General features: G+C 41.8%; 3 protein-coding genes across 7 annotated transcripts in view; 1 reads left to right on the top strand and 2 right to left on the bottom strand.

The window, feature by feature from the left end:
* Nucleotides 1-17,099, bottom strand: part of LOC105278475 (protein kinase C and casein kinase substrate in neurons protein 1) — a 54,419-nt gene extending 37,320 nt beyond the window's left edge. For 2 of the 4 annotated variants that reach the window (XM_011337587.3, XM_011337590.3), the window contains exon 1: nt 16,800-17,099. The gene's annotated coding sequence lies outside the window, so the exon portion shown is untranslated. The remainder of the gene's footprint in view (nt 1-16,799) is intronic. The other 2 variants (XM_011337589.3, XM_011337591.3) reach the window with 1 other exon arrangement.
* An 858-nt stretch (nt 17,100-17,957) lies between these two features.
* Nucleotides 17,958-21,323, top strand: LOC105278476 (RING finger protein 121). The gene is made up of 7 exons (XM_011337592.3): nt 17,958-18,112; nt 18,560-18,594; nt 18,702-18,843; nt 18,919-19,073; nt 19,155-19,383; nt 19,546-19,781; nt 19,867-21,323. The coding sequence occupies exons 1-7, from the start codon at nt 18,077-18,079 to the stop codon at nt 19,985-19,987; spliced, it is 954 nt and encodes a 317-aa protein (XP_011335894.1). The 5' UTR covers nt 17,958-18,076; the 3' UTR covers nt 19,988-21,323.
* Nucleotides 21,324-22,275: 952 nt separating this feature from the next.
* Nucleotides 22,276-27,034, bottom strand: LOC105278477 (zinc finger Y-chromosomal protein 2). 2 transcript variants are annotated; one of them, XM_011337594.3, is made up of 4 exons: nt 26,480-27,034; nt 26,248-26,394; nt 26,072-26,167; nt 22,276-25,811 (listed from the first exon to the last, which is right to left on the bottom strand). In XM_011337594.3, exons 1-4 carry the CDS (start codon nt 26,630-26,632, stop codon nt 23,022-23,024), a joined length of 3,186 nt encoding a protein of 1,061 aa, XP_011335896.1. In that variant the 5' UTR covers nt 26,633-27,034; the 3' UTR covers nt 22,276-23,021. The 2 variants fall into 2 exon arrangements, with proteins under 2 accessions (XP_011335896.1, XP_011335895.1); XM_011337593.3 differs by having other exon boundaries at nt 22,276-25,814; nt 26,480-27,033.
* Nucleotides 27,035-27,139: the final 105 nt, after the last annotated feature.

Below are 27,139 nucleotides of genomic sequence, written 5' to 3'. Positions count from 1 at the left end.
AAAGCGAGTCGGTGCGACGAGTTCGCTCTCGAGAGTCCGTGGTAAAAAGCACGCTACGTCGGATATATACGTGCGTGCATCGCGTGCGTCATTATGCACGCGACGTTCGTCAATATCTCCTGTCAGCTTCTGTTCGTAGTCATTCAATGACTCAGACATCCACGTGTAGCACACCGTTCATTCTGACTCCGACGGCGAAACGATCGATTGTCGACGGTGGCACGTGCGTGAAGACATCATTTCGATTTTCCAACGATTACGGATTCAGAGAGAGAAGGATCAGGCGGATTCTTCTTTGGATACTAGGAAGATACTTTTGTTTGATACTCTCGGCATTCCGGAAGTGACGCTTTCTCACGTGTCAGACGTTCTATTAATACTGCGCGCGTCACATCGGCGTGAGGTAACTCGGCGATAAACGAAGACGACGTAAATTGTAATCTCCGCTCGTCTACAGCCTCGGATACCCGTGTAATTTTTCTACGTTTGTAAAGTAAGAAGTATCAGAGCGAGTCGGCAGCACGACAACGAAAGACTCGATTCTTAAAGAATCGAGAAAGGGAGCGTCCAGCTGAGGGCATTGCCTGATAGAAAAGCGCATGAGATATCAGAAATAAATCATCTCATCGCTGTACTTGTATGTCACAGACGTGATCAGAAAATCGATTGACCCGAGCGTGATATTTATAGGAGGTGAGTTCCTCGTTTTACGTTCCACCTGCCAAAGCATTTGATCGCGGTCTTCCTGTATTATTAAAATATAGTACAACAGTAAGACAATAGTACAACAGTAAGAGCGCCTGAAAGAGTGACCTCATATTGAGTTCGTGTGTGCGAAACTGGCGTATCATTTCGCGGAAAATAATTAATTATTGAGAGTTCTGGCTCCCTTTTTAATAGTTCTAGAGTTCCTCATAGGCTAAACACATAGTTCTGGCCATTAAAGCGAAAAAATCGCATAGTGCAAAGTGAGACGCCAACTTCACGCAGCGTCTCACTTTGTCCTGCGACAGTTTCCGCCATAATTCCGGCTAGATTTTAAAAGATCTACAGTTCTACGTGAGTTCTAGAAAGAGTTCTAGCGAAAAACATTTTTTTTCATCTTTTTATAATTATTAAAGCTAAAAAATGTTTAAGGGAATGACGACTGGTTACTTTCAGAGAGTTCTGTGCTTTATGAAATATTTCTCGTGTAGTTCTAAACATATTTAACCATTTTCCAAAGAGTTCTGAATGCAAACATTAACAATTATTTAATAAAAAATTTTTATCGTCCGAGAAAGACGTATCTACGGAGATATATGTGAGACGCTGGTTGATTTTCGAGAGTTCTGCTTATTCTAAAACACTTCTCGTATAGTTCGGTACATGTACAATGCCTTTCCAAAGAGTTCTGACAGGAATAAAGATTAGAAAATTTTTTAAAAAATTATTTTACCCGAAGAGTGGACGTTTTCGACTTTACCAGTGAGACGCTGGCCGAAATGTCGGAGTTCTGGCTTTCCTAAAATACTTTTATAGTTCCACTGTAGGAAAATCATAAGTACGTGTGGAACTATACGAAAAGTATTTTAAGAAAGCCAGAACTCCGACATTTCGGCCAGCGTCTCACTGGTAAACCTGTGTGAAGTTAGCACCCCATTTTTGAAATTTTGAAATTCTAAAAGTTGTTCCAGGTTGTTCTAGACTTGTTCTAAATTGTTCCAGAAGAACAAATTTATGTAATAAAAATTTTCGCGGAAAATTGAAAAAAAAACAAGTTTTTTACCTGGCACCCCATTTTTCGAAAATCAAACTTTTAAAGGTTGTTCCAGGTTGTCCTAGTTGTTCTAAACATTGTTCCAAAGTATTAGATTGATTGGTCAAAACCTTTACGAGATATCGAAACAAAAAGAATTTTGGAAAAAATCGTTTTTGGACATTCTTTCCCAAACAAAATAACTTACAACATTGTCGATTTAGAATATATGTATAACCGTGTAGAACAACACAGAACAAAAATTTCAAGACCATAGCAACAATATAAGGTCCACTTTATACTCTTTAATGGAAAATATTATTTTTCTATTTTCTTGGGTAAAAAACGTGTTCCAGGCTTCCCGCTTTAGAACTATCGTTTTCTCGAGTAGAACAACCGGGAACAAAATTTATACGCCCCGATTCGAAACCTCAGGGTGACTTTACTCTTGTAACCTACTCGAAAAATTTGGTTTTTCGCGATTTTTTTGGATATAAAACTTGTTCCAGGCTTCTTACTTTAGAACTATCGTCTTCTCGAGTAGAACAACCGGGAACAAAATTTATACGTCCCGATTCGTAACCTTACAAGTTACAAGAGTAAAGTCACCCTTAGGTTTCGAATCGGGGCGTATAAATTTTGTTCCCGGTTGATGTACTCGAGAAAACAATAGGTCTAAAGCGGGAAGCCTGGAACAAGTTTTATATCCAAGAAAATCTCGAAAAATCAAATTTTTCGAGTAGGTTACAAGAGTAAAGTCACCCTGAGGTTTCGAATCGGGGCGTATAAATTTTGTTCCCGGTTGTTCTACTCGAGAAAACGATAGTTCTAAAGCGGGAAGCCTGGAACACGTTTTTTACCCAAGAAAATAGAAAAATAATATTTTCCATTAAAGAGTATAAAGTGGACCTTATATTGTTGCTATGGTCTTGAAATTTTTGTTCTGTGTTGTTCTACACGGTTATACATATATTCTAAATCGACAATGTTGTAAGTTATTTTGTTTGGGAAAGAATGTCCAAAAACGATTTTTTCCAAAATTCTTTTTGTTTCGATATCTCGTAAAGGTTTTGACCAATCAATCTAATACTTTGGAACAATGTTTAGAACAACTAGGACAACCTGGAACAACCTTTAAAAGTTTGATTTTCGAAAAATGGGGTGCCAGGTAAAAAACTTGTTTTTTTTTCAATTTTCCGCGAAAATTTTTATTACATAAATTTGTTCTTCTGGAACAATTTAGAACAAGTCTAGAACAACCTGGAACAACTTTTAGAATTTCAAAATTTCAAAAATGGGGTGCTAACTTCACACAGGTCACTGGTAAAGTCGAAAACGTCCACTCTTCGGGGGAAATAATTTTTTAAAACATTTTCTAATCGTTGTTCCTGTCAAAACTCTTTGGAAAGGCATTGCACATGTCCGAAACTATACGAGAACTGTTTTAGAATAAGCAGAACTCTCGATAATCGACCAGCGTCTCACTGGTAAAGTCGAAAACGTCCACTCTTTGGGCGAAATAATTTTTTAAAAAATTTTCTACTCGTTCCTATCAGAACTCTTTGGAAAGGCATTGTACATGTACCGAACTATACGAGAAGTGTTTTAGAATAAGCAGAACTCTCGAAAATCAACCAGCGTCTCACATATATCTCCGTAGATACGTCTTTCTCGGACGATAAAAATTTTTTATTAAATAATTGTTAATGTTTGCATTCAGAACTCTTTGGAAAATGGTTAAATATGTTTAGAACTACACGAGAAATATTTCATAAAGCACAGAACTCTCTGAAAGTAACCAGTCGTCATTCCCTTAAACATTTTTTAGCTTTAATAATTATAAAAAGATGAAAAAAAATGTTTTTCGCTAGAACTCTTTCTAGAACTCACGTAGAACTGTAGATCTTTTAAAATCTAGCCGGAATTATGGCGGAAACTGTCGCAGGACAAAGTGAGACGCTGCGTGAAGTTGGCGTCTCACTTTGCACTATGCGATTTTTTCGCTTTAATGGCCAGAACTATGTGTTTAGCCTATGAGGAACTCTAGAACTATTAAAAAGGGAGCCAGAACTCTCAATAGTTAAGGATTTTCCGCGAAATGATACGCCAGCTTCACACACACATTGAGTTCTTCTATTGATTCGCATCAAACTGTCATTAGGAAAAATAGAATTGTGACATTTGGCATAATTGGCGCAGGAATCATGCGGGTATTCTTTTGACACTAGAGTTTCCAACGGAAACGGAATCTTCGTATTTGCTTAATTAGAATTTATCGAATCACTTGTGTGTAGCTAAAAATTATTTATTAATTAAATAATGTAATTGATGATGTTTTCCAATCATTCTATTAATGAAAAATTGGATCCAAAGTTATCTAGAGATCTAACATTAAAAGGAAATGTGCAAATGTTCACTACACAATACAAATGTATATAAAGCAGATTGTTCATACACAGTGTATATAAACAATCTGCTGTAAAACATTATAGCTAACTTCTCATAACAGTACCTATAATAAAAGATACTTCATTACAACATCAACAATGCTATAAATATAAATTTATCTTTTATCTGAGATCTGCATCATGAAAAATTCATACACAATGCAGGCGAAACTGGATTTCTCGTCCATTTTTACACGCTCGCACGCACACATACGAATATGAACGCCACGTGTGTTACCAGTTTTATAGGGTTTTGTGTAGAGTATGCTTGGTATCACGTATTTTCTTTCGACTCTTTGACGAACTTGTAGTACTTGTAGTCTTCATCAACAAAAATTTTAACAGATATTCTTTCTTTCATACTCAACATTTTAATTATCTCTGCAATTAACTCGTAACTCTTAAGAGATTCTATCAAAGCAAATTTCGCCGAAAATAAAATAAGGAATAAAATTTTCAGCTATTTTTGCCTCCATAGTTTAATACACAAAGAGAAAGCATAACCAAGAGACATTTTCTAATGTTCAATAGAATAGAAAATTTATAATTTAATTTTCTATTATTAATAGAAAATGCTTGGGACATCACGCATTCAACGATCCGAGCTTAGCAGAGTTCTATGAAAGGGTGCACATTTTCAAGCGAGGGTTAGAATAGGAGTAGGGTATTAAATAGGGTGGGTGCTGGGCCTCTCCGTGGGTGGTTGATTGTTACGTATTCACTTGTTACCTTGTGTCCTACAAAAGTCTAGCCGCGGCGCCTGATATCGATTTCTTTCCCAAGGTTGTCCCTTGAAATATCTCTGCTTCCAGAGGAAGAAACATTCGCCTACATTCAGATAAGAAAACGCGTTTCTCAACCGCGTCGTATCGGAATCTTAAAGATAACTCGTCGAGTTGTCGGACAGAAAGTCGTTTTTACACGGTGCGTTCTCTCTCTTGCAACTGTTTATTGTAAGAATTATTCAAACAGCGCACTAAACTTTATTTCTTTATTTTCTCGATTTATTTCTCTTTTTCATAGATTAAATCGTGATATCAAAGTATACTCTTTTTCTCTCTCGAAAACGCATGATATTTACAAGAATCCATTAAATTTATTAAATTGCTGCTGAAACGTTCAAAAAAATAATAAAAAAAATAATGAACGAATAATATGAAACGCCGCTTTCGTGATTTGTATCTGATAAAACGTTCTCGCAATTACGCTTCCCCAGCATCTCTTCTCCTCGTTGTAATCGGCTTGATCTGATAGGCCCTCGTACGTGGCGAAAGGTCGGACAGTATACTTTGGCACTTCGCTGCCGAATAGGACGTTTCATTTCCTCGGTGTTTCTCGAGTCTGAATAGGGAAAGTCACGTTGCACTGACGAACTTTTTAGGGCGTGATATCGACCGTTGAAACACGCCGCAGCTATCCGTCGTCGTAAGTACATCGAAAGATATATCACGAACTGGTAATAAACGGACGTCTACCTACGTAGCGATTACAATCTGGGTCGTTCGAATCACGATAATGTTACTCGGCAAGTGTTCGCTCGAAAGAAACTACATGGATGAACTGCAGAGGTAGATCGTACGTAGTTTTTTAATGCAAAAAGTTTGGAAGCTGAAGATGAAAAAAGACACCACAGGACAAGACGTCGGATTAGAAAATGTGCAAGTTAGTGCAAGGCTCAAAAGTTCAGAGAAAGCCTTCCAGCGACGTATCTCTCGCGATAAAAATGTCGAGGACACGAAGAAGTCTTTGTTAAAGACACGCGCGCTCAACGAGAAAAATATTGGACGCAGCATAAAATAATTGACGAATGTAGGTCGCCGAAGAAACGATGACGCACGTATGTACGCGGCAAAACGTGCGACCAACTCGGTCTGAGAGTGCCGAATTACGAGCAGACACTCACGACATTCCTGACCCTGCGCCGATTATTATCGTCACGAGAGGAAAATGCGGTTGAATACTTACGCGAGGAATTTATGGGGAATCGTAATTATTCGTTACAAACCCTGCGAAAGGGGTCCCTTCTATTATGGCAAACGGCAGCACGAAATTCGTCGTGGCTTGATTTGCTTAATAAAAAGATATACGTCATTGAAAGAATCATTTGATTCTTGTCGGAATCACGCGTCCGATTCTCTTCAGCTTTTGCATCAGAGATGATGATAATTAAATAAATTTAAAAAAGAATTAAATAAATTTCGTGAGTAAGGAAGTTGCTTCTTCAAGAACTGGTTTCTGATCTGCTCGCAGCCCGAAGCGAATTCTCGCGTGGAAATGTCGTCGAGCATCATTCGATTTCGTTCTCCGCGAGTCATTGACTCGTCCAGCCGATCTGCGGATGAACGAACGTTCGCTTGTGGAATGTCACGCATGGAAATGGATCAGAGCGACGGTTAATTATGCTTCGCGGCTAGAAGAAACGTGACTAGCAAGCTCCGAAGAATTCGGGACAAGTTCAATGGGAGCGTCCAAAGTGAATCGTAGAAAAGGTGCCGAAGGCACTCTTGAAGGTCGAAGGTGAGCGAGAGAACCCGTTAAGCTACGAAAGCCTTATCTTCACGAAATCTCCCGTCTCGTTTTACGGTAAAAATTAATGCGGGTAACTTTATTGCGTGATTCATGCGGTTACTTTACCTATTTCTAGGACTGTCAAAAAGAAGAAAAATTGTCAAACAGAGAGAACATTGGAAGCTACGCAAAAGAAACCTCATCAGCAACGTCAGTGAAACTTAAATGTCGAGCTACGATTGGAGAGATGTTTACTTCGCTGATAATGGCGTGGCTGGTGAAGAAATAAAAATCCCAGCTGACTGATGAAACTTTCTTGTCATTTCCGGTCAAAGAGAAATTCCTGTAATAATGCAATCCCAATAACGTGCGCAATTCCAATATCGTTTTCCAGGAACACGAGAATGCATGGTAACGAAACTGCGTATTAACGATGATGCGCGCTGCAACGCTTCGGAAATTATTTTACGGTAAATATTGCGGTACGCTGTTCCCTCGAATCTTTATCAATTTGTACGAATTAGCTACCGTGTCGCGTCGATAGAACTCGATAAAAATATCGTTTGCTGTCGTTCAAGGGGATTTACGTACCTACAGATAGACGCTCGAATAAAAGACCGCAAATTGAAATCTCCTTACGGAACCAATGCTCACTTCGATCGAGCGTCTCCCTCCTTACGGTACTTTGTCTCCGTCTCAACCGCGAGACATGCTCCCATTCATTTCAGACTCCGCGCTTCGTTGCACTCGATGGATCTCTCATTTACCTCTGCATACAGTTACACATTACTCGACAATATATTCCCGTCAGAATTTCCGCCTTGAGATTTGATGGAAATTGCATAATTACGCATTCACTTTACTATTGTTATTGCGATTTCATCACCTTCGTCGATAAAACAATCTTTACCGACTCTTTAAGAAATTCACAGAAAGCTCTCTGCAATAGTTAACAAAGAAATACATCGCTAATGCGCGACATAGTTAAAATATCTTTTATAAAGTACAATTTTTTTCGATTCCCTCCCGTGATCGTTTATTGTTGTTGCAAGTTGCACCAAATTTAATTATAAAAAATATTACCATTTAATAGAACCGAGTTTTCAACTTGCGAAGCTGGCGAGAAATTGCATTATTGTTAAAGCAAGGACTTTCTCTGCGACCGAGAGAGTAAACCCCGTGGGATTGAATTAAAATTGCAGGCAGTATCTGCGAAGCCAAGAAGCGTCGCACTCGAGTACTGGAGACACTTACTAATGAAATGTTGCGACATAAACATTCGCGCTTCAAAGGGATGGAAACGTAAAAGAAAAATTATTTTATAGTATTTCCTAAAAAATTTAAATTTTTCTGTGATCCATTCCAAGTTACTTATGACTCCTACTTCTCCAATATCAGCTTTTGAACCTTGCCTTTCGCGAGGAAAATTCAAAGGACTGAGTACATTACAAAAATAAATATCCGGATTAAAGTAAGAGCGCTTCGCGCGAGAAGGTGAGCTTAAAGAAAATCTGCAGGAATAAAAATTTTCTTTTCAGCTAGAATTCAGTCCATGACAACCGTAAACGGACAAAGGGGAAAAGATACGAGGAAGGAATGCACGTTATCGCATTTTCACCGATTTCATCTAACGTGGCACACAATGAACCGGCTCTCTCGCCCCGTACTTTTATATCACAGTCACAAGACGAGCCCAAGAGCGATATACGGCGGCGGCACGCAAAAGCGGAAATGACGAATAGCACTTTATGCGTCACGTCCGAGGTTGCGCGTAAAAGTGCGAGCCAAGGAATCCTTTCACTCGGCCTGCACGATGTAACTTCTTGTGTTCGTTATGGTGCACGCTGGTCTCGCGCTAACACGTGCCGCCGTGTCTCTCTTTTTTCTGTTTCTCTCTCTTTCTCTCCTGCAGAAATCTCATCCTGCAGAATCTCTTCCTGACGCGATTCCTACGCGTGCTTCAGATCCGGCTTCCTCGACGTCGGTCTCATATGCGATACGCATCAGTGACATCACTGATCGTAACCGAACATACTTTCAAGATTAGATCATGTTATCATCGATTTGTGTTCGCTTGTCGCGTTGCAGAGAGTGTCACACCAAAGTGGATATTGCATGCAGTTCGTGTGCAATTACGTACAAATGATGAGAAAAAGAGAGAGGAAACGAGTAATCAGTTGTATTATGGATCGCGCAAGAAGAGAACAGTGAGGAACTAAGCGCGACCTGTATGTAATCCGGTGTATATCATTTTTCAAATATTTATTTAATATTTCGTAATACATCAAATGATTTGCGAGTCGTGAGAGGTGAGACGTGAGACTAAAGTTTACAGCGTGTAATTTAAGAGATAAATTTGTATACCCAAAAGTATGTCACACCGAGCCTCAAACTTCCGCATTAAGATCTCATGTTTACGGTGCACGTCAATTTGACGTGCGATTAATGCCTCTCAATAATACTTCTCGTTTCAGAGACTTTCTACTCGAAACTTTAACAGAACATCCCAGGAATGTAGCATTAGACAAGGTAGAAGTAGTCGCAAGAACCACTGCATCACTGCATAATTAGGGGATAGCAAACCGAACGCGCCGAGACGGACGCGAAATAATTTCGCGGCGTTTAACGAGATTTAACCGATTAATTAATAACGCCGCCGCGCCGCGACTGCGTGACGTGTGATTTCACGTACATGATAATTATTTCCACGGTTTCGCGCTAAAACCGAGACGCCGCGCGCTTTGCAGAGAGAGTGTAATGAATTAGCAGAAGCGACCGGTAGAGAAAATCGGATACCTATCGCTCGCCGTTCCATTCCATTCGGATAACCCACTTTCGACCACCGTTGCAGACCTCGCGGCATGCACACGGTATCCCTCCGAACGTTGTGTCATCGTGATTCTCCGAGTACCGTGCTTTTGTGCGCGTTTACGACATCCCGCGTGGGATCGTTACGTAACGGTTATCCCAAATTCATTCAAGAACTTGCGCCTCGAATCTTGGTTGATTAATCGCCGGGATATCCCGCAAAAAGACATTTTCTCCTCGCGCATTTGAAGTATTAAATCGTTTATCATTTTACTTGGAAGTTCGATTTTCGTTCCTCCGATTCCGACGTTACGTTTCAACATTTCCATTTTATCGATCCACTTCAAGAGAAGAACCGGTCCACGGCAAGAGAAGCAACCTGATAGTTGCCTATATTAAATTACTTCTACACACGCTGCGATTCTGCGAAGCTTCCTGAAAATAATCATAATTCCAATGTACGCGCGTTACATGTTATACAAGTTACACAGCAACGCCTACTCGTCGTTAGCGAGCGGCATTAGCTTGCATCATATTGTTGCAGTCCGATTTATCGCGATCGAATGCCCGGTATTAGATATTAAACGGGGACGCGACCGGGCAGATAGTGGGTCGACGATTCGCACGTGGGTGCGAGGAGTTCCTCCGCTTTGCACATCAATGACCGAAGAGAACGATAATGGCACGAACTGCGGCCGAAGGGGGCCCAGGGAAGCGAAGAGAGCGGGGATAAGAAATGGGGTGCCAAGGCATCGGAAAATTGCAGCACCGTTGGAGGCGGCAGTTAACCGGCGACGGCCATTCACTGGAGGCTGCATGTAACCCCGTTACAGACTACTACACATCGTGCACACCACCTGTAAACCGCGCGGGCGATCGCGATCGCTCGTGTGTACGCGAGCCCGCCCGTTTGATTTGCATGCGAAAACGATCTGCTCTCAAAATCGCCTCGGAAATCTATAATAATGATCTGAAAGAACCATCGAGGCTTCAAGCAATTGCTGTTTCATGTGCGCGTGTGTATGTGTATCAGAAAATGAGATGTAAGTGTAACTTAAATAGCAACAGTTTCGCATTTTCATAACTTTATAATAATAATAATTTTCTCTAACCAAGATAATATCAATCAAAAATGCGATAGTGTGTGTGTGTGTGTATTCTGTATTTCACTTATATAAAATAATAATTTCTTAATTGTATAAATTTGTGATTCTATAATTAACAATAAAGTTCTTTAATTAATAAATTAATGTTTAAATTTAATTTGATCGATTAGAGTGTTGCCCCTCTCTCCCTCTCCCTCTTTCTCTCTTGTACGTAACCGATCAAATCATCACGCCGTTCTTCTCCCTCGGCAAACGAACTTGCGGGAGCTGAAGAGCCCCCGCCTCTCTCGGCACACTCTCGACGCTAATACACGAATTATCTGGGTTATCGGACTCGTTAGCGCTACCGCTATCTCTGGCGTCATTATGCGCTACTTTATCTGATTGTAAAGCGGCATAATTCGCGGCCGGGGAAAGGCGCGACGCGCCAGCGATAAATCTTCATCGGTCTCGTTACGCAACGGTCTCTCTCCACATGGTTTATTGAAAGGAAAAATAGGTTTCGCCAGTAATTGTACGGTATGTGGAAAGGAAGCCTAAACGCGGACGTCGCGGCACCGCGGTTATCCAATCGACGCGGTCTCTCGTATCGGAAAAATTGGAAAAAAAGCTCGACTTGCCATCGCACGATATTTAATAGCTTCGTAGACGCTTACCGGCAAAACGTTCCGCAGATGCATGTGTACCTTATTACCCGCGCACGTTTTATCGTTTAAATATACGTGCGCATCGCTGATCTCCATCGCGGAATGATTTCTTAATCTTCTTACGTCCTCCTGGACACGTCGCCAGGAAATAATCATTTGCCCGCGAGCTGTCACACAATTTATCACGCGGTGACCGCGTCTCGTCGCTGCATCTCGAATAATCGCGATTAAATCGGTGCTCTCTTTTCTCTCTTTCTTTCCGCGTTTTCATTCCCGCTGTGTTAAAAGCGCTCGAAACATTTTTGTAAAACGATTACGACTAATTGCGTGCGAAACGTGAGACGCGACAACAGAAATGTGGAATAAAATAATGCGTGTGCCGCATGCGTTCGTTAAAGTGCAACTCCATGAATTGCGATCGCGATACGGCGGCACACGCGTGAGTAAATATTGTCCCGTTGATGATTGCGTGACGCGGGGAAAATTTACGAGCGGATTTTTCCGTGATTTCACTTTACACGTCACGTAGCGATCGGCGGATGAGTGGCGACGTCGCTTTCGCGTTACACGTTGCGAAACCGAATTTCCAGCATGTCGATCACATCGAGATGAAAACGGCGATCAAAAGTACAAGATCGATAGGCAACAAGCTGGCGGATGTAGCTCAGAGTGCTGGCGTTTCTCATGCTAATGGAAAATCTTTGAATAAAACCAGCGTATTAAAAGCGCTTGACTGAATAAAGTTAATAATTGACGGTTTTCGCGAATTATTATTTCAATTGCTTATCATCTGTCGTTCTTAACCGTCAATATTTTAATGTTTTGGTAATGAGATCTCGAGCGAAAATTCCATCGAACTAAAATCAAGCCGTAGATAAATGAGAACAGAGATTTCAAGATGGTATCTCTCATCGTTCAATCATGATTCGTTTAAAATGATGATGTAACGTAAAAAAAACAAAGAGATTAATGATGCCTTAGCATTACACGAGTGATTAAACCTGAAGGTTCTCTATCTCGGGAAGCGACAAGACGGAAAGAAACGTGCGCGCGCACAAGTCCAAAACGATGCACCCGACTGCACGGATTACGTGTGAAATGATAGATTACGCGATTTGCAGTACAAGCAAAAGAGCCGCCGCTGTTTACGCGTAACTGCCGATCATTCCATTCACCGTCCCGCTCCACATTACCCACGCAACGTCCTTTCATAGATTTAACGTGCGTTGCGCGACGTGGGCAGGTGCAGAACGAGAGAGGTGCACACCGGCCGCGCCATGAGAGAATTACGGCCACGGCGATTTGCACGTCAGAACCCGGTGGAATTTGCAATCGTCCATGATTTTTCTCGCGTCCGCGTGCCTTCTCGGGGCGGCGGTACACTTTTCTCGAAGCCTTGGCGTACGCGTTGTTTTCTCCTCTCTTACGGTATTCGTGCAGGAAACGCTACCGTCCGTCCGCGGAATGCACGCATCACTGGAAAGCTTTATGGCGGGCCTCATCCTATAGACGCAACCGCCTATAGCATGCATCCGTAATGGCGAAAGTTATTCTCAACAGGTGGATCCCGATAGATATCGGTACGATGAAACACTCGGCAATCGGACTCGGACAACGCGAGAGATGGGACAGAGATGGGAAAAACAACCTTTCACGAAATCTGACTGAATGAAATTTCCATAAACGAAAAACAAACGCGCGCACGTTGAGATGAATATCTCTCCGCGTCTGCGGATTCCAAGTAAACATTTTCGATCGACGATTCCGCGAGAATCGATTCGCAACATTTTGAGAGCGTAACGTTCGAGCGATGATAACGCGTGCGATAGTTATGGTAGCAGAGATTGGCGTAACAATCGCAAAATGATGCAGCAAAACGATGGTGCACCGCAACAGCGATGCTCGTTGCATCGATTCCGGATGCGTTTACTCGTATTTGTTCTTCCTCGTGCTGTTCTGTGGCAAACGGGCTCTCGCGAGACGAACTCTCCGCCGAGCAATCGCCACACATCCTTGGCCTTAAACTTGCAGCGCGGTTTAACGGCGATATATACCTCACGCGAAGCAGCGTGCAATTACGCGAGACGTCAATGATTACAGGCTCCGACGTTTAAGATAGCGCCGCACATACGTTGACCTTTTTAATCATGCGTTTACGACGCATCGCGATGGTGGATTCCCTCTACGCGCCCGGCACGGTAACCCCGTAGCTTTCAACTCGAACCTCCTTTACGAAAATCGTGTACGTGCTTACCTAACGATCGGAGGTTTCGGTATTTCAGCGGTTACGACAGCGTTGCAAAACGCAACGAAGGTAGCTCGGGATCGTTTGTAGAAGCTTTGTAGAGGCGCGTTATCGCGATCACGTGTCCGATCTGCAACTCCATTATCAGTCCGTTTGATAAAATCGTAACGGACGGATCGTCCCCTCCCCCTCTCGACTGATATAAGCGTTTTTATTATGGCGTGATTTCAGCGTTACAGCGATTTTACGGCGTCGTAGTGGGTTTACGAGCAGTTTCTTGTCCTTGTACCGCCTCAACCGACAAAGCCATTGATTCCGCTCGTTGACGGCGCTCCAAATTCGGTGAGTACACCGAGGCAAAGCAAGGCACCATTCCGCCCCAGATTAGATTCCGCTCTGAGTTTGCCCGCGGATCACTTGGTAAAAGAACGAGCGAGAACGAGCGGGTTCTGACTCGCGTAACGATCCGATAACGCGCGGAATAACATTTTCGTCAAACAAGCTCGCTCTGCTTTTTCAGCGGGCATTGTGTTTCCCCGCAAACAAGCCACAAATGAGATGTCTGTGAAAGCAGATTGTAAAATAAACCCTTCTGTTATCCGTTCGCATTTAACCATCACGATGTTCGTACACGCCCCATGCATACATGTATGCATAATTGGCCCGTGTTCAGAACGCGCTTACAACGATAAAAGCGCCTTTAATGTGGCTTCTCAGCCAATCAGGTGATTTTCATAAGCCACTTTTAAGCCCGTTTTACTATGCAATATATTGCGCAAGATTTTTAAAGCAAGAAATTGTTGTAGCTGAACTGTCTACACTATATGTATAATACAAGAAGTATATACCTACATCTGTTTAGCTGCCTGCATTAGTGCAGAAAAAAACATCGAAGAAGAAAAACTTTTTCCACTACTTTTTCTACAAAAGAACTTTTCTTACTTGTTTGTTTATGATTAGGACAAGGTTATGACAATCGCCACGCTTCTCGCCTTTACATTATTCAGTATAAAACACAATACGGCAAGCATTCAACGACAAGCAATTCTTGCAGCAAAAAATTGCGTCAAATCTAGTGCAATATAGCTATTGCATAGTCTAAAACGGGCTTTAGAGGCGCTTTTATTGTCGTAAACGCGTTCTGAATATGGGCCAGTATCTGTACGCATTCCCGAAAATTATCGTCAAGAAAGATCCATTTTTAAGTCGTCTTTTGCAGCATCTCGCGGAACATCACGCGCGATTATGAATGATATGTGATATAAGAAGCATCGTGCATTTGTGCTGACGTGTCCAAGCTGGGTTCTCGAACGGATACACGTGGCGCCTGGGTATTTACTCGCGATGGAAGTGCGGGCGTACTGAACTGAACTGACGCGGAAGCTGACGGAGAGGAACGCGATACTCGCGGAGCGGGTGAGAGCATGGAAACCTGGAGGCCCGCCAATTTGTACGACATCCAAACGACCGTTGTTGCCAGAGGACTTTGCTCCCTCGGAGTTCCCCGACTTTACGCCCGTTCCGCGTGCACCGGCGAGAGAGACCGCATTATCGCGTTCCCGAGGAACGCAAATCACATTAATCGCTCTGTACCACGAGGGCGTAACCATAAATGGGAGCGAGAAAAGTAATTCGGCCTCTTCAGGCACGGGAATGATTTAATTTTCGAAATCTCGTGCGGAAGTAAAACCGAAGATATTAATAATATATGTCACGTCTATATTTCACACGATAAAAAGCTGCTGTGCATTTTTAAATAAGATCACTTTTATGGCGTTGATTAATCAGGGCTTTTAAGCGTGCATTCCATCATATACTACGGAAAGACGGATACATTCCTTTAGCGTGAAGCACGTGCTAGTTTTAATCACCTCGCGTGGCCGATCGCGTCCGATTTTTCATCTAGGTGTGGCAATCGAATGGCAATCACGATTAACGCTAAACGCGGGACAAGAGCAGGAACGGGAAGTTTTGTTACTCACCGATGTGGATATGGACCGTCCATGGCGATGATTCTCACGCGAGCGGGATCGGGCGAAGGAGAAGGAGCGCGTCGATGAATTATTGTAATTGTCGTAATTAATGAGCGGGACGAGACGATAAATCAGGACGATCGATAAATCTCGCGCCATGCGGGGATGCATTTTATCGCGTTGCACCGCACCGCTCGATCGCTCGATTCGGGATACAAATGAGCCACGGCGAACGAACGCGATCCTCGGATCCGATATTGGAGATCCGGAGATCGAACGGCGGCCGATCGATCGGTCGCGAAACTATTGACCTTATCCGCAACGTTTTCCGCATTCCGCGGCGCGTCTTCAGGGTCAGCACTCGCGGCACGGCGACGTGACTTTTTCCGCGATTCCCTGTATACGGTGGTTACCTGTTAAACTGCGTCTTGAGGAAAGCTCGTTTCTTTGCGAGAAACGCGAGAGCTTCCGATCTCGCGGCGAGATAAATGGTGCGTACATTCGCGCGCGTGGGTGTACATGCGTATATCTCCGCATGTGTATGCGTGTGTATGGAACAGACGGATAAAATTCTCGATACGCGGGAAAAAAAGGTGACCGGCAACACACCTCTAATCGCTAGTTAGGACAATCGTGTGAAGTCCTTGAGGGAGTCGTTGGAAAGGATTGAAAGCGGACGCTAACAGCGGAATCTAATTATCATAGTGGCTAATTATCGCTCGCGGAAAACGGACACGGGTTGTGAGAACGTTCGATTGTGCTCCAGCGACTCGAAAACGCGATAATTGTCCCTTTGAGCGAATTGCAATCACACATGCAATGACACGCCGGTGCTTCTGGATACCACTTGGCGAGGAATAAAGCGGTACTGACATTTCTCTCGATTCGGGGAATATTTTTCTGAAGGCGCCGAACACCGCCTCTCGCGTATCTTAACGATACTGACGTGTAACGTACAATAGCAATAATTATCCTCTCGTTTGCAGAGCGCGCACCATCGCACGCAGGGCGTGCACGTTTTTCTCCCGGATTTCGAGAGCCGCTTTTTGCGACAGGACGCGGGAACGGGCGCACAGTGCTCTCGATGCGTGAAAACAATTTTTTGCCCGTCAAAGACGAGTGACACGCAAAGGCAAACGGCAGGAATGCCGGAACGCGGCCGGCTGTCGACGGAGATCCAGATGCGAGTATCGCAAATTGTTCCAGCAGCGTACCGCTGCGCTCTCTCTCTCTCTCTCTCTCTCTCTTTCTCTCACTCACTCTCTCTCTCTCTCTCTTTCTCTCGCACACGCAAGATACAATCCCGGGCAAATTCTACGTCACTCACCGAAAGCTATCCCTCGGCGACCTCGGCGCGACCGGGACCGACGACGACTGGCGGGGTATCCTCCCGAAGATGCGGAGGGTCAAGTCCGACGAGGTCCACGTATCCACGTGTGCGGCGAACGTAACCAGTTCACGACACTCAACACACACCGCGAGCACACTGCGAGGACGGCCGCGCGACCCGCTGACAGGTACGGCGCGCGATTACACGGCGATAGAATTCTGTCACGTCGCGCGTTCCCTCAGCGAACGGTACCGCTGACGTTCATATTGCTACTCAGCGCAGTGAATTGGCAGCTCCGCCGTCCGCGCGCTCGCAGCGCCGGGCGTAGGTTATCGCCGCGGCGCCCCGGCGCGCGCTGATTGGTGGAGCCGCGTGTACGTATCCGCGTATCCCGCTGCGCGCGCACCGTTTGAATTCGATTCGTGCGACGTGTCCCTCCGCCGCGTTCGCCCGTTCGAATTTAAATTCAAATTCAAATCGAAGAGACGAATCGAATGAATGCATATATTCAATTCGAGGGAAATTTAATAATGGAGGATCTTAGAAACGGAGCTTTTCAGTGATTATATTTTATACTTATCGATTGCAAGATTGATGCGACGTGTATGAAATAGTTGAGATTATTTAATGCTGAAATAAATGTATAAATAAATATATAAATGGAATATGTGATATATTCTATGAAATGAGATGAGATCTTGCACAAGAATAAATTAAAATTCTATTAATAACTACGACTTCGGAAATTTTCTTAATATATAGTTACCTCGTAATGAATTTTCGATAATTAATGATTCCAGCTTTATCACGATAACTTAAATTTTATTGCCATGTGATATCTTTATGTTAATTTTACACACGAATATATGTATATATAAATGCGTCTCACAATTCACGTCTTACTTATTATTAATATCGTTAAACTATATTTTAATTTTTTCACGTTCGCGTGTAAAAGCAGAGGTTAACTACAGTTGCGGCGTTTTCAGCGCAAAATATCAGAGGAAAATCTTTGACTCGGCATTGTCTTAAAAAAATCCATGGAATACCAAATAAGTACAAGGGCATGACAAAATTTAGAAATTAGGCTGAAGAGAGAGAATACCATTTGTTCCTTCATTGTTAAAAGACTTCAACACATGATGGATGTAGATGGTTGAATGGCGATTGCTCGGCGCGTACATCATTCTCGTATGTGCGTGTAACGCGTCGGCAGCCTTAATCGTTATATTAACGCATATTTCTTTGCGTATTAATGAGATACAGCATTTACAATGGACATACAGCATTTGCACCAAATGCCAAATAAAGTAGGTGCATAATTTCGCGGATTGGAATTATCTAATAGCATCAAAGTGCTACACATTTACCAAAACATAACCTCTCAAGTCATGTTGCTATTCTGCTGACGTGTTATGATAATTTAACGAACATTAGCAACGTTTTGATTAGAAATGATCATAATAATGGTCGCATTTTTAGGGAAAATTTTTCACCTGCTTTCTTTTGTGTCACGTGCTCATTTGCAGAAAATATTTTTCTATCTAACCTTTTCAAGCCTACATAGGCTTTAACTATTATAATTATCTATTACGAAAGGCATTATTCTACATTTGTAGCTCTAATATTGTTACGATACACCAATATTGATACGATAAACGCTTTGTTAGAAAGTCTTGTATTTACATCAAGTTTATATGTTCCAAGACTTTGCAGAAATTTGTACAACTGCAATTTCTAATGTTTTATATTTCTAGAGCGAAGCAGAGTTATTGCCAGAGGAAAAATGGAGGTACGTTGCAACATTGAGGAAATGAATTCTTTAACTTTCATGTTTTGACTCGACTGAAAAGTTCAAAAGAAGGAAATAAATCAACTTTCATAAAATCTAATTTTCAGAGTAGAGCACATAAAGATGCACGAACAGCATCAAGGGCACGAGTCCATGCACGCAGAGATGCTGTTTGTATTGTTGATAACATTGACGCTGGCGCAAATCATATTATTTGAATGGAAAAAGAGGCACTTTAAATCATATCAAGTAAAGTGATTATTCCTGTCCCATATAAAATCCGGAAGGAAACGTGCGCAGAAATTAAAATATTTCTCCTTGCAGCTTGTAACACTAATAGCACTGTGGATTATCCCGTTTGGGATAAGTTTGAAGAATCACTGGTGGAGATTCATATTTCTATGGCTCCTATCGTCGTGCATAACGAGTCTAGTAGTAAGAAAAGCTATTGAAAGACCAATAGAAGGTACAACACCTAGGTAATACTGAATAGTTATCAACAATAATGCGCGGTGATAACGATATAATATTAAAGTGGGAAATTCTCTTCTCGCTTACAGGCTAGTGTACAAATGGTTTTATTTCATTCATAAGCTCAGCTACGTACTGGGCATAATCGGTTACATGTTAATAATATTCACGTTCATGGGTATAAATATATTGTTCGACGTTAAGCCACACATCTGGATGGACTGGGGCACACTGCTCACATTTTACGGTCTTTACTTCGGACTGTTGGGCAGAGACATCGCCGAGATATGCGCTGACACAATGGCGTCACATATCGGGGTACGGTGTCACATCTGAATATTGTTATTTATATATTTAATTTCCACACTACACAATTTTATTTATAATTGTCAATTGTCGACTTGTCGACGATAATACTGGCAAAATATTCATTTTAATTATTGTCGACTTTTATGGAATAATTTTGTATTCAATCTCCAGTATTACACTCCGGGCAGTATCCCGACGAGAGTTCTGGAGCCGAACGTTTGTGCAGTATGCGGAAACAAGCTCCTGGTATCCGAGCTCGAGGAGGGCGTGATCGAGAACACGTACAAGCTCTCGTGTGAACACGTTTTTCACGAATTTTGCATCAGGGGCTGGTGCATCATAGGAAAGAAACAGACTTGCCCTTACTGCAAGGAAAAGGTCGACTTGAAAAAGATGTTTTGCAATCCGTATCCTTTTTATCGTCGTTAGAAAGATTGTCAAGTTTGATGCCAGTTCTTTCATCGATTGTGCACGCCTTAATGAGCATTGCAGATGGCAACGACCGCACGTGTTGTACGGCCAATTGCTGGATTGGCTGAGGTGGCTAGTCGCTTGGCAGCCTTTAATTTTGTTCATAGTTCAAGGCATCAATTGGTCTCTGGGTCTGGAGTAAGTAGCAACACTGCTGAGAATCCGATTGTTCTCGTCATTGTTGTGTTAATACAACACACTAGGAAGAATAGTTAACTTATTCAAGCGGATGATACTGTGTTCGGTACTTTTGTACATGCTATTATTGTTATTTTTATTATTCGTAAAAGGGAATAATTAAATAGGAAGAAATGTCGATAATCCTACTCGTGTCTAAATTTTAGGCAACATTAATGTAACAATACCATTTATCTTGGGAGATATAGTAGTTACATATTTCCATAAACCTAAACTGTTAGGACAGATGTGTCATAATGAGCGCATAATTGTTTCTTAAGCCGAACGATTGGGAAAGGAGATTCCTTTGCGTAACGTCATCTTCACGATATAGGGGAATACACAAAGTGCACTAAAAGGCTCAAATAAATATAAATAAATAAGTATATTTAGAAGAGCATATATTGCGCGAATCAAATTGAAAGCGACTTAAGACTTAATAAGGTTTGATAAGGACTATGAGGTGGTACGACGATATTTTTCTATTTCCTCGAAAGGTTTGCACGCAAGCAGAAAATGTAATGTCCTACGAATTTCCTAAGTAAATAATCTCTTTACAAGACATGAGAAGGATTAAATTATTATATATGTATATCTTTCTGTACATTGTTTCTTAATTAACATACTTTGAGCAGTTCTATTATTTGAAGAACAAATTTTGGTAGTATATTAAATTACTGGTATATTTTTTTACCTATATGGTATCTTGCACATTGTATGTTCTGCTTTCTACTAATAACGGATACATTCCATCATTCCTGAGCCCATTAGATGGGCGTTGCTTCCAGTATTTGTTTTCAATATCAAATGGATATAGGATTATAAAGAAATTAATAAAGTATGCGTGTATGTATCGTGTGTGATTGCTGTTCACAAAATGTTCATGCGTTACAATCTATGCAGATATGTAAAGAGAGATGTTAAATTATTAAAACTCAGCAGATGCATCAAATGTATATATGTACTACTTTCTTTTAAGTGATGATTCTTGACGAGTGATGTTGCTCTTGAATTATGAAATGCAAATACAAGATATTTTATTAGCCAAACGTGAATAATTTGTGATTAGATAAGTATTTATCTATTACGTGATTTAATTATTTTAATTAGGAAATAGATACCGATAGAAGTATGCATATGAGAAACACACTTGACTTTTTGTAAAAAATAAAGTTACTGTCATAAAAACATTTAACAGTGCGATTATACGTATATAAAGCAATATATATTTAACTGTGATATTCCATTTCCTTCTACATGGTTTTATTAATTAAATAGAAATAAAGTCTTTGTCTGCCGCTATATGCTTTTTTATTTGATAAAAATAGAGACTAATGCTAGTCATTTTTCAGAATTGATTGATCAGGAAATTGAGATAAATCTCACAAATTCTGTGTGTTTGGTATTTATATTTTATCTTAAATTTCTAGAGTTTCGTTGCAAAAAAAGAAAACATAGGTATTTAAAACGTTTTTAAGATATTTTTCTAATATAAAAATGCACTTTGCTTTTTATATTACAATATAAATATACCCAAACGTTTAAACATGGATTTATATTTTATGCACATTTTTTTCACAAAATCCAGTCATTTTTATTTTAAGAATGTATCGTCAGTTTAAAAAATTACTAATAGAACGCAATAAAAGTGCTTAAAATATAATCTTATTATATATAAATTTATACACATTTAAGTTTACAATTAATATAAGTCTTAATGGAGCGGTAGATAGCAATCGCTATCATGTAAAATGAAAATATGCACATTCTTTCCATAGAATGCAGCAGCATTGAATTTAAGAACATAGTGTGTAGTATTTAAACTAAAGAATCATGAAACATAATAAAAGCATAAATTATTTACAATTTAAAATTCAAGGCTACATTCAATATGTCAATACTTAAACTCTCTAATAATGGAGCATGACTGAAGGAATTCAGCACTGTAGCGGTAACCTTCTCACTTTAGCATGCCATCCAGTTAATAATCTATGAATTCTCGAGACTTTTCAACTGGTTATTCAAGCAGTTCTCAGCACAAACATAACTGTTTTCATTTTAATTATACACTACAGTTAACAGAAATAAAATTAAGTTTATATTTTAAATATTATAACACTGAGTATCAAAAACAAAAGAAATGATGAACATTAATATCATTATAGTCGGAAACGTTAGTGAATAAATTTATAAAAATTCTTTTAGAAAGAAGTGACGTACGAGGAGGGGAATAATTGTTTTAAATAAAAATTATATTTTTCTTTTGTTATTCTTATTTCTTGACATTCTGTATATTTATACATTGCGAAAAACATACATGTTCTAGAATACACTAGAAATTATGCAATGAATGCAATATAAAGTTTTCAATCCATATTGCTAAAAGCACTTTTTAACATACAAGATATTTCACTTACTGCAATAAAGTAAACATAACTTTCTTTTCAAATTAACAAACATTATCTCTTAATAACTAAACGATTTAAGATGTAATTTATAAATATCACTTTACTCATTTTACAAATTATATTATATTTTTATATAGGTATTATATGTGTATAGAGGTATAATAGTAACTCTTAAACTGCCAAATTCTTTGTTGAAATGAAATGTGCTAAAACTCTTTTCTCTGCATAACAAAGACGACTTTACGTGCAGAATATACTTATGACAGTTATAGAAGCATATATAAACTGTAAAATGTTAAATTCGAAAAAAAAGAAGCTATCTGTTATTTTTATCGTTATATGAAAATGTTTTACTTTTCCCGATCACTGTCCGAAAGACAATCTTTAAAGTTTTATTTATAGTTATTAAGGATACACATATAATTGTTACATGAAAAATAAAACATTGATAAAGTACTGTACATCAATGAATTTGCCACATGTTGCTGCAGATCCTCCGATGTACGAAACGGTTTTGTCATAATTGATAAATTGTGCATTTCTATTGTACAAATGCACGTGAAAAACAAAACATCCATAATATACTGTACATCAATGAGTTGCCACGTGTTGCTGCAGATCCTCCAATGTACGGAACGGTTTGTCGCATAACTGGCAAACTTGTGCATTTCCGTTGTGCACGTCCAAGTGCTCCGCTAGTTCCGCCTCTGTGTCAAAAAGTTCCTCACACAGCATACACTGATATTGATAGATCTTCATCGTTTGCTTCTCCCATTCCGCTATTGCAACATCCTCTTCGTGTGCCTGCATGTGTATCTCCAGCAACATTTCCGAATCAAACATCTCAGAGCATTGCCCGCAATGATAAGTTTCGACTTCCTTGGCTGTCTTATCGTTATCCTGATTTACGCTGATCAGATTAGGATTATCATCCTCGTCATCGAACAAGTGCTTGCCGACGTGCTCCTCCAACGCTTGATCCGACTCCAACGTATCACCGCAAATGGCACATTGGTACTGCTCCTTGTTGGTGCTCTGCTCATCTTCGCTCAGGTCGTCGCAATGCTTCTGCAAGTGATCTTTCAGCACCTCCTCGTCTGTGAAGATCTTGTCGCACACGAAACAAGTGTACGTTTCTTTGGGCTTCTGCACAGCGTTGCCATCGAGCTTCGCGTTCCCGCCGAATTTGCTCGACTGAACCTGGTCGTTCTTCCCGGCGAAGGCATTCTGCGATTTCGCCGCAGTTTCAGTTCTTTGATCCTCATCTGTCTGCGGCATCGCGGATGTGACCAGCTTCTGCGGACTGTCGGCGTCGGACGACTGCCTCTTGTTGCCGATCGCATTCGTAAGATTAAATTCCGACTGATCGTGGCTGTTCAAGTGACGCGCGAGAAGCTTCTCAGTACGGAACGTAGAGTTGCACACGAAACACTTGTGGAACTCCATCGCCGTCTTGCATACGTGCGCCTTCACGTAACGTGCCTCAACTATCTCGTGGCATCTTTTGCAGCGCATCATTTTCTGCTTGTTCTGCCGTGGCGTCGTAGCATTCTCGCTCTGTAGCACGATCGCTTTGTGCGTGCGAACGTGCGCCTCCACGTTCTTGCGACTGTTAAATGTCAGTCCACACACACCGCAAATGTGATTCTCGGCTATGGCACCCTCTATCTTGTTGGTATCTTCGTGTTCTGATTTCTGTTCTTTTACTGAATCCTGCACGAAGGAAAGGAGCACCGGCGTAACAGTTTTATCCGCGACTTTAACGCTCACACTAGCAGCTTCTGTCCTCTTCACGGCGCTGTTCTGACTGTTGTCCGCTTGTTTCGCCGCCGCGTACGTCCTCGGATTCGTAGCTTTTGGTACGTTTCGGATGATCAAGTCCTCCGAATCAGAATTAGAATCCAAGGCGGATGTGTTGTAGTCGTTGTAACGAATCGGAAGTACGCTTTGGCGTTTACGATAGATAGCACTGAACGGTCCCGCGAGTTTACTCTTCGGCGTGGCTTTCTTCAACGCGTGTGCATTATTGATCTTGTATTGCTTGCCCTCCTTCGCGATGTCCAAGCGTTTCACTACGACCTTCGGCTGGTACACGGGTGAGGTTGCAGCAGACTTCACGGTTGTCGGTGACAACTTCGTAGATGTCTGACTGCATGCTGCGTCAGCCGCATCTCTCAACATAGTGGCCTCAATGTTCTTCTTTATCGCTCTCTCTATTATGCTCTTCAACTTCTGATCGAGTTTCTGGAAAGAGTCTGCGCTGTCGATTCTACCGTCGCCTTTCCCAGTGCCGTCATTCGTACCGAACAGCTTCTGCTTCATTTCTTTCTCGACAAAGTCGGCCAATTCGACTTGCACGCGTTTCAGCACCGCCAATTCATTGCCCTCCACATCGATGTTCAAGCATCTCTCGATGAATTTCTTGTTTTTCACGTTGGACACGACAGGATGTATCCGTCGCAACTGTACCGCGTCGATGATGTCGGTATTCTTCTCCTGACTGCTATCATCAGGATTGAAGCTCTTGGGATCCTTCGTGAGATTGTTCAGCATCTCTTTACTAAAATACGGTGAATCCGCGAGTATCAACGTTGACGTTACGATGTACGTGGTGTCGCCGATCACCAGCTCCGATTTCAGCGACTGCGGCACGAACGCTTCGTCGACGGTCTTCGATTTCTTCGCCTCCTTCGAAATGTTCTTTCCCCTTAATGTAACTGGTGAGTTCTCCTTCTCCATCGAGCTCTCGAGGGTGCTCGATCTGTCTCTCTCAACGCCGTTCTTCTCCTCGTTCTGTTTCAACGAGTTCTTGTTACTCTGTCGCAGAGCGCTCGAGTCCTTGTGCAATCTCGTTTTGCGCGCGTCGGAATCCGTATCTAACTCTGGAATCACCGTGTATTTCTCCGTAAGATTCGTCTCGAGATTTTTCAGCACCTTGGCGATCCTCTTTTGCCTCTCCGCTTCCTTCTCCGCGTTCGTCTTCGCTCGGGCCTTCTGCACGGGCGACAACTGGGCATCATCGGACGCTATGGAATCAGTGTCCGACACCTTTTCCCCCGTCGCAGCCAGCAGCGCCTTCTTCCTTTCTACCCAACGTTTCGTAGATGCCTTTCTTCGCTCGATGTTCCTGCCACGTCTCACTGGCAGCAATCTGGCTCTCATTGGACTCGAGGACAGTTTACCGTCCGTGTGATTAGCACTGCCGTTTTCAGCATTCTTCAGTTTGTCTTTATTAGGAACATTGAGCACGTGTGAGGGATCTTTGGACAACATTGAGTTTTCCTCGTCATCTGATATGCTTATGGTATCCAATATAACATAGTCCGTTTCACATTTGTCGATATTTATCATATCTGAGGAAGGTATATTTACCTTGGATTTCTTCTGCAACAAAATATTCAATTATTTTATAATCGCTCATGTCAAATTTTCATATTTTCACTAGAATTAAATTTAGCTAAGAGTCAAGTGATTCTTCTCTCGAGCATAAAATCCTGAACATCTTATGTAATCTGTTACCGATCAGTGACAAATACGGTAACAAAAATAGACGCACAAGAATAGAAGCGAAATAAAAATTAAATTAATTTGACATTGCATTTCACGATATCGTTCACGGCATTACTCAAGCTACAGTGTACCTTTTCATTATCAGAGACATTACTCCTACTGTCACTCGTACGTTTCCTTTTCGTGTTTTCTGGCAAATGTGTCTCATCTTTCGAAAGTTCCTTGGTCTAAAAGAAAAAAATCCAAGAAATATTATACCAAAGTGGCATCATCTCACACATGAACAACCAACATCAAAGCTGCTTACAGTATTATCAGATGTCTCTACAATCTCCAGTTGCTCCAAAAGGATCTTATTGAATTGTATAAACCGTTCCTTGAATTCGCTCCACATGTCCAGCTTATATAAGCAGACGTGGCACACGACGCTGGGCAAGTTCTCCTCGTGCTTGATCTGCGCGCATAATGAACAAGCGTGAAATCACACGTGACACAAGACTGTTGTGAAACAAAGTGGTAAAGTATCTCGAGAAACTTACGTCGATACACGTGCATTTCGTCAGATCTTTCAACTTGCTCTCCACATGCTCGTCGTGCATGCTCGTCATGCAGCCGTGATTGACCAAGCAGATCCTACAGCGCTCGGCCATGTTCTGCATCGGCTCTTGCGTCCTTGGCACAGCGTCCACCATAGCTCCGCCAGGAGCGTTCGTCGGCCAGGTTAGCCGGAGCTAAATTCGGTTCTGCGATAGAGTACGACTGCGATAGAGCGATGTGACCCCGTGGCACGGCGACGGGTCACATCGCCGCTCGCGAGGCTTATATCAATAACCTTTCTCGGTCTTCACGTGATTCGGATGGCGCGCAACGGCCCAATAAGCGGAACGAACGAAACGCACGAGCCTGCCGACGACGATCGCGACGCTTCGCGACCCGGGATCGCCGCAATGGATCCACTCACGATCGTTTATTCCGTAGTTGAATAAAAGATACACCGCTTTCGCGACGATGATATTTATAATGGCAGAGGCGCGCGAAACGAGAACATGGCGCGCGCGACAAATCGCGCGTTCGCTCAGTACGATCTTTGCCCTCCGTCACATTGGCGCGCTGGCGACGCATCGCGACGGAGGAGGTTTTCTATTGGCGAGATTCGGATTAAGGGCCACTTCACCAAGCTCCGGTTAATTTAATCGTCG

This window comes from Ooceraea biroi, chromosome 1 (assembly GCF_003672135.1).
Source record: "Ooceraea biroi isolate clonal line C1 chromosome 1, Obir_v5.4, whole genome shotgun sequence".
NCBI classification, from domain to species: domain Eukaryota; kingdom Metazoa; phylum Arthropoda; class Insecta; order Hymenoptera; family Formicidae; genus Ooceraea; species Ooceraea biroi.
Note: the sequence above shows the minus strand (reverse complement) of the source record. Positions and strands in the feature narration are given on the sequence as shown.